This window comes from Maylandia zebra, linkage group LG14, assembly GCF_041146795.1.
Source record: "Maylandia zebra isolate NMK-2024a linkage group LG14, Mzebra_GT3a, whole genome shotgun sequence".
Lineage (NCBI taxonomy): Eukaryota > Metazoa > Chordata > Actinopteri > Cichliformes > Cichlidae > Maylandia > Maylandia zebra.
In genome coordinates, this window is record NC_135180.1 from 40,389,794 (window position 1) to 40,397,774 (window position 7,981).

Consider the following 7,981-nt stretch of genomic DNA (forward strand, 5'->3'; position numbering starts at 1 on the left):
TTTAAAGGCAATTTTTTTTATTTTTCATAAAACTGTGACAAAAACTTCCTGTTCACAGCCATACTGCAGCACTGTTTGAACCTGGTTGTCCTGCAGGTGGCAGCACTGCATCTTCCTCTAGAAGAAGTACTTTTCAAAGGTAACTTGAGTGGGACTGCTAGTAGTACTGGAGTACTGCAGTAGTGACAGGTGTTATAAATGATCAGTGTTATTGATCAGTGATTGGTTGGTGAGTCGGGGTGGCGTTACCAGATTTGTCAAAGTCAGCAGATTCTGGATCAGATTCAACCAGAACATTTGGAGCCATCCGAGGAGCTTTAACAGGAGGAGGAGCAGGAGTGGACTCATCAGGGAGAACTGGGCCTGGAAAAACACACACAGTTTACTTTGACCAGGTGTGCTCCACAGGTGTAACCAGGTGCAGCACCTAAATGAAGAATGCCCGTCCTTCCAGTTGAACACTCAACCAATCGGGGGCATGAATGCTGTCATGTGGGTTTACAGTGCTGCTTTTGTAAACTCATCAGCTGAGTACAGGTAAGCCAAAGCTGTCCTTTTAAAGGAAAGCTGATGGTGAGAGGACACACTCCACTGATCGTCCAGCAGGTTGTATACAGGCGCTGTGGAGAGCATCCTCACACAGAACATGACATCGTGGTTTGGGAACAGCTGTGTGAAGGACCAAAAAGCTCTCCAGAGAGTGATCCGTACAGCAGAACGCTGCTGCAGGATTGCTCTCCCCCCGCTTCAGGACACCTACACCAGGAGATGCCGGACTAGAGCAGCGCAGATACTGAAGGACCCGTCCCATCCTGGCAACAAACTGTTCCAACTTCTGCAATCTGGTAGAAGGTTCCGCATCTTCCGGGCAAGGACAGAGAGACTCAAGAGGAGCTTCTATCCCCAAGCCATCCGTGCCCTAAACACACACACCCGCCCTCTCACATCATCTATAATTGACTGAGACAGGACTCTTCCAGACACTAAACCAAGGCACAATGTACATTTCAATTCCTTTAATTTTAAATATGTTTATATTGTCTATCCTGTAAAATAGTCAGATGTCTATTCATATTAATGTACAGAATTCACCTGCTTGCTGCTACTACTGCACATTCACCCAATGTATATACTATATGTGTGTGTGTGTATATATATATATATATATAATGTTTTTCCTCTACACCCCCCCCCAATTTTTTTGCACATGTCGAGGAGCGTGTCAGGCTACATTTCACTGTGTGTTATACTTGTATAACTATGCATGTGACAAATAAAGAACCTTGAACCAGGTTGAAGTAAACCAGGTGTTCTCTGGTTTACCTGGAACAAAAACGTTAAACTGATCCAGTTCTGGTTCACTCAGGTACAAACACCAGACCACCTTAAACAAACCAGCTGTTAGTCCCGCCCCTTTTACATTCTTTAGATCAGATTTTAATGTTTTTACTGCGTGAGTAAACACACCTTTGATACTGTGTGTGTGTCCTCTGTGATCATGGTGCCTTTAAGCAGTGTCGTAATAATCTGAAAATCGAGTGTCTGACAGGAAAAGTCACCTGATCTGATTGTCCAATCAAATCATCTCAGATGGGAGAAGATGCGAGCCGCTCAGCTGCTGTTGTTTGATTCAGAAACACGGAGGACAAAAATGATTTTAATGAAGGAAATTTAAGAAAGGACAAAGATTTGTGCTGTGAACTTTGACCCCACAGCTGTCACAGCCAGAGCCCCCCCACAGTCGGTTTAATAATGACCCTCACAGTCTGTGTGCTCGATCAGTCAAACGTTGGTTACTGATTATCAAACACGTCATTAGTCTGTGACTTTAAAGGAGTGGTTTCATATCCGATCTGTAACGTGTGCCGTGGATCTGTGTTTTAATGACGCTCGCGTGTGTCGTTTTTTTTTTTTTCAACCTGCAGGTGAAATCCGCCTGCGCGCCTCATCCCCACACAGTCAACGATGAATTTATATTCCCCGTGTACTTAAATAGGCACTGTTCCTTTAAACAAACATAAACAGGAAGTTTACCTGTGACCCCGGAACAGGTGGCCTCACACTCCTCCTGAGACTCAAAGTGGTTTCTGTTGGCCTCGCAGCCGCCGTACACGAAGCCGCTGCAGTTCCCGCTCGTCACGTTGTAGAAGAAGCGTGGGAAGGCAGCGCGACACGGGCCCACCTTCATCGGCAAGCGACAGCGAACTGAGAGAGACAACAGAGACACCGTCAATAACAGCACTGATAATCTTTCGGCGCTCTCTGATTGGCTGAGTTCAAACCCTGTCAGTTTCCTGTAATTTTCAAAGTGCTCTTGAGCAACAGCTCTCCAGCTTCCTGAAGGAGTGCGTTTGTTTGTTGACCTCTGACCTCAGGCTTCTGATGCAAAGATGAGCCAGTTTTGTCTCTGCTCATAACAGACACCTGAGCAAAGAACCAGTTTTAAACTGTCTTTAGGCTCTTTGTCACGGTCATCATAGCGCACTAAAATAAAAATAAGAACTAGATGTTTGGAAAAAGAAAGAACACTAACAAAGTTAGTGGTCGTGGAAACTAAACGAATGAGACGTTTTTAACACTTATTAGTTTGGTAAATATACCTTCCCTGACGAGGCTCAGACTCTGGAGTCACATGTTTTTTCAAACGCCCTCCTCACAGTAAGAACTTAAAAAGTGTAAAACTAACACTCAAAGTATCATCTACTAATGACGATCATCTAGTGTCCACTGAAGCCTCATCAGACAGGTCTCAGTGAAGGACGGCTGTCAGGAAGTCATTCCACATGAGGGGACACAGGAGAAAAGACTGAGGTCTGAAAATGACACGAGAACTGGACTGAAGAGGACCAGGTGTGACGGAGCGATGGATCCACATCAGTATGTATGAGGAGATCCCACACTGAGAGTCTGCAGCCATCTGTGAGCCACGGTGGAGGCGCTGCCATGGCTTCAGCTGACCTTCCAACCAAAATACAAAGAAAGGAGTGTTGACGTATCAGGTAACACCAATGAGTTAATCCAGAAAACCAGGTGCATTATGGGTGTGCCAGCAAAATAAACTGGACAGTAGATGGACTCAAAAACCCAAACCTCATGAAAATCTCAGGTGTTTAAATCACCTTCAAACAAACAGGTGAGGGCTCCGCCTCCTCTCAGGTGAAGCAGCCCGACCGGTCCAACCTCTCGGAGAACAAACAGCCTGTAAAAATACCTGCACAGGTGGATTCCAGGTAGGGCATGGTGTCACATTTACAAGGAAACAAATGAGAGCAGATCATTAACTCTCAGAGGTGCTCGACCCGAGAGAGGCTGCCGGGGGCTCCCATGATGCACTGCGGGTTTCTTCTTCACTCACCTTGTGCTCATAAAGCTCTCTGTTTCAGGTAATCACTGAGCAGCTGAAAGCCTCATCCGTCACGTTAGACTAAAAAGGTCAAAGGTCAGTTTCTCTGTGACATCAATTTCACTTGTTTTTATCATTATTATAATAATGACCACAGCGTCCACGCTCTCAGGTTCAGTCCATGTTTGGCGCTTCCTGTTGACATTAGTGTGAATATGTCTCTGATCAACCAGAGCGTGAAGCGTCACAAAGAGGCCACAGGTCACGGGTTTGTGTCTGCAGTTCACCTGTGCAGGTAACAATGCAGCAGAGCAGGATGGGCAGCATTGCTCAACAACAATGAGGCACCAAATGCGCCGCCCACAGCGACTCCCTTTTCACAGATTCACACGCCAACTCTGTTATTGATCAGGAAGTATGAGCTCAGTATTCTCAAAGGTTTCAGTGAATGAGGTCATTACTGAGTCAGCTCTGACTCCGCCTTCTTTTGTTTCTTTTATTTTGAAAGTCTTCAGCACGAAGCAGGAAATCAATAATAATAATAATAATAATAATAACGACCAATAATCAAGTTAAACTGATCAGGTTTCTCCCTGCAGACTGATCAATGAGCCATCTATCGATTAGGTAAAGGATCAGTTATGTTCAGCCTGATCTGTCAGCTCCATTACGGCTCTGCCTGTCGATCAATAATCAAAGCTTCTTACTGTTGTTAGACTCCCAGCGCTGCACCTGCGGCATGTTGTTCTCCTCCTGGCCGCCCTCCTGCGCATCTCCGTCGGCCTTTTCCGCCACGAGCTTACGGTAAACCTCAAACTGGCTACTGGGACGAAGTGCGCAGGCGTCGTGGCCGTCCCCACAGCCCACCAGCTTGCAGTGGGTCGGTCCGTCCGTCGGAAACCCGATCACAGCCAGGTCGCAGTCCGGGAGCGCGCAGCACATCGCCCGACAACTCTTGGGATCGAGCTCCATCACATTGCTCAGCAGCCGCGCTCCGCCAGCCTCGAAATCCGGGACCTGTTTGGGGTCGGTGGTCTGGTTCCAACTGCAGTCCATAGCCAGACCCGAAGCCAGCACGAGCCCGAGCGCGAGCAGCTTCAGCGGGATCAGCGGGATGGTCGCGCCCCCAGTCATCATCAACAATCAATACAAAGCTCCAATAATCAGGAAACAGCGCAGCGAGCCTCCGGCCACACGGTCACTTCCGTGTTCTTGGCTCTGTCGCACTTACATTTACCTACGACAGGTGCGGCAAGCGAGGCCTCGCCCACACCCAGACGTCACTCACACTCAGACACACACACTCACACATACAGAGTTCTGCTGAACGGTGAAAACCTCAAAGGTTCAAATAAAACTCGTTTTGTTTTACTGATGACGATGAATCTTCGGCACAGAGCGGGAGAACAGAGTTTGAATTACAGTCAATCATTTGGTGTCTGAGCGCGCTCAGTGCTGCTGTTGGTCTCTAAGGTGACGGCTGCACATTACAGCTGTTTCCATGGAAACATGAACACCTCCTGTCCCACATCCTGATGAAGGAGACCTGATATCAGATCAGAGGGCATTAATGTGATTGGCTGAACAGGTGTGTTCACTGTTTGCAGCAGAGTGACACTCAGCAGGAAAGCAGAATCAGCACATGTTCACATGACCACACGCACTCTGAGCTGCTGGGCTGCACATAAAAGAATTAGAGGAAATGGCTGATTTCAAACTCTGAGCTCGACACATGACTCGGCTCCTCTGCTTCCTTCTGAGGGCCTCTGGATGTCTGGAGTCTTGATCTCGTCCATACCTGCTTCATGCCCTGGAGGACGGGGCTGTGGCCCCCCCACACCCTCTAGCAGATCATTACATGAAGGAACCTTTTAAATAAACAAGCGCGTCCATGCTCACAGGTGTACACACGGGTGATCACACCCACAAACTACACCCTTTTTGGCTCCTACCTCAAAGCACACTGTGTTCTGTTGATCTTATGTGCTGCACAATAATGTTTAATATTTAGTATTTACTGTCATATTCCCATATATCATCGCGATGATGTTGATTGTGTTGCTCTTTTTTTTTTCTTCAGCTTGTTTTCTCTTTTTTCTTTTTTTTGTTATTCTCTTTTTATTAAACAACCTATATAAACACAAATAATCCAAAATAAACATATAATCAAGAACAGACGTAAATAATAAAAAAAATAAATAAATAAAAATAAGAAAAACAGACGGGTGTACCCTCTAGTGTGTATGTACTCGCACACACATATTCACTCACACACCCATATTCTTAAGCATACATACACATACCTACTTACATATGTGTTCACTTGTAGTCTCATACATACTAACATATACATATAAACACATAACGATTCAGAAATGTGGCATATATAGTTACAGAGATTCAAACAAGATCGGGTCTCCTTAACCGGATGTAGTGTTTCCATTTACCCCAAATTTCACTAAATATATCAAACTGGAGTCTTTCAATGAAGGTAATTCTTTCCATTTTAAACATCCCATGTACAGTCTCATGCCAATCACCCAGTGATGGAATTTTCACACTAAGCCATTTCTTGGTAATAATTTTACGGGCAGCCAAACTCAGGATACCATACAACTGCTTAGACATTTTATCTACATTTACTGAGTATAAATATCCAAACAAAAGTTCGTCCCAATTAAAGGGAAGCTGCATACCAAAAATAATCTGCAACTCAGAGTGGATCAATACCCAAAAAATGTTGATCCTTGGGCAAGACCAGAACAGATGAAAATGTTTTACTCCTTGGGCCCCACAATTTCTCCAGCAATTAGAGTGATTAAAATAATGTTTACTTTGTGCAGGGGTAATAAAAAACCTACAGATACTCTTCCAACCGTAACATCTCCATGTATTAGAACTAGAAATTCTCCACTGAAAAGCGCACTGCTCATACCAAATGTTATCTGATATTGCTATATTTGTTTCATTTTCCCATTTTTTTTTTGATGTAGGTAGTATTCCACTTCTTAACCTCTTGTATACCCTTGTACAATCTTGAAATCACCTTAAGGCCTGTGTCAGCCTGATAAGCCTTGACAAATATACTCAGAACAGGTAAAGAAAAAAGATCTGTTCTCTTAGGTATAAAATTATATAGATGATGCCTAATTTGTAAGAACCTAAAAAAGTCCGTTTTACTTAACTGGTATTGATCTTTTATTGATTGGAAGTCCCTAAGAATTCCCTTATCGTAAAACATACAATATGCCGTTAAACCTTGTCCGCCTCCTCTCAGGTGAAGCAGCCCGACCGGTCCAACCTCTCGGAGAACAAACAGCCTGTAAAAATACCTGCACAGGTGGATTCCAGGTAGGGCATGGTGTCACATTTACAAGGAAACAAATGAGAGCAGATCATTAACTCTTTTTTCATTCTCAACAGGTGATGGCCTGGCCTGCATTTGTATAGCGCTTTTCTAGTCCATAGGACTTTACACTTACACTTTACACTACATTCAGTCATTCACCCATTCACACACACATTCACACACTGGCGATAGCAAGCTACATTGTAGCCACAGCCACCCTGGGGCGCACTGACAGAGGCGAGGCTGCCGGACACTGGCGCCACCGGGCCCTCTGACCACCACCAGTAGGCAAACACGGGGTTAGTATCTTGCCCAAGGATATTTGGCATGCAGCCAGGATGCAGCCTGGGATCGAACCACCGACCTTCTGATTAGTGGCTGACCTGCTCTGCCACCTGAGCTACAGCCACCCCAGGTGAGTGATAGATGGATTTTTTTGTCTGCTTATTTTGTTGGTTTTTGTTTTTTGCCCTTTATCCCCGTCCCTCTTCCCCGCTGTTTTTCTTTCCCTCTTTCTTTCTCCCCTTTCTTTTACCCAGGCTCTTTCGTCTTCAACCGTCAGTGACCTGCAGAGCAGCACCATGGCGAAGGTTTATCAGAGAGAAGTCTTCTGTGATATTATAATATGCCCCCTTCATCTCTCGAGCTCCCGTTTCATCTTAAAAGGCTGGAAGATGTTACAGAACTTCTAGACAGAAAACAATAATGGATTGGATTTATATAGCGCTTTTCAAGGCACCCAAAGCACTTTACAATGGCACTATTCATTCACTCTCACATTCATACACTGGTGGAGGCAGCTACAGTTGTAGCCACAGCTGCCCTGGGGCAGACTGACAGAGGCCAGGCTGCCATATCGCACCATCGGCCCCTCTGGCCAACACCAGTAGGCGGTAGGGTAAAGTGTCTTGCCCAAGGACACAACGACCAGGACAGAGACCCCAGGGATTGAACCGGCGACCTTCTGGTTACAGATGCGCTTCCCAACCCCCTGAGCCACGGTCGCTCAAGTCCTTTAGAGGCTGTCCACGTGCTCAGATCTGACCGACAGTGAATCATTCATGGCGTGCAGGAAACATGATGAGAGCCTGATTAAGGACAGGGAGAAATGGGCTCCGATGTTAAATCAGCACAGACTGAGGGCTGATTAGACCAAAACCTTTACATGAAAAAGCTGAGAAACTTAAGAATCTTCTCTGGCTGGTGAATTGGGGTCTTTTTATGTGGTTAAAGTCACATCATGCACATGAATCCATGCTGGCTGCATGTATATATATCAACTAAAAATT

At 45.5% G+C, this 7,981-nt stretch overlaps 1 protein-coding gene and 1 long non-coding RNA gene across 2 annotated transcripts in view; both read right to left on the bottom strand.

Annotated features, from left to right (window-relative positions):
- spint2 (serine peptidase inhibitor, Kunitz type, 2) overlaps window positions 1-4,628 on the bottom strand; it is an 8,813-nt gene extending 4,185 nt beyond the window's left edge. Inside the window, exons 1-3 of the mRNA XM_004572550.6 lie at window positions 4,051-4,628; window positions 2,035-2,205; window positions 250-363 (exon numbers count right to left, since the gene is read on the bottom strand). Coding sequence (XP_004572607.3) covers window positions 250-363; window positions 2,035-2,205; window positions 4,051-4,480 — 715 coding nt within the window. The 5' untranslated portion in view covers window positions 4,481-4,628. The remainder of the gene's footprint in view (window positions 1-249; window positions 364-2,034; window positions 2,206-4,050) is intronic.
- Window positions 2,788-4,040, bottom strand: LOC143412517 (uncharacterized). Its single transcript, XR_013093051.1, has 2 exons — window positions 3,120-4,040; window positions 2,788-2,958 (listed from the first exon to the last, which is right to left on the bottom strand). It is a non-coding gene; the product is annotated as an uncharacterized LOC143412517 (long non-coding RNA).
- Window positions 4,629-7,981: the final 3,353 nt, after the last annotated feature.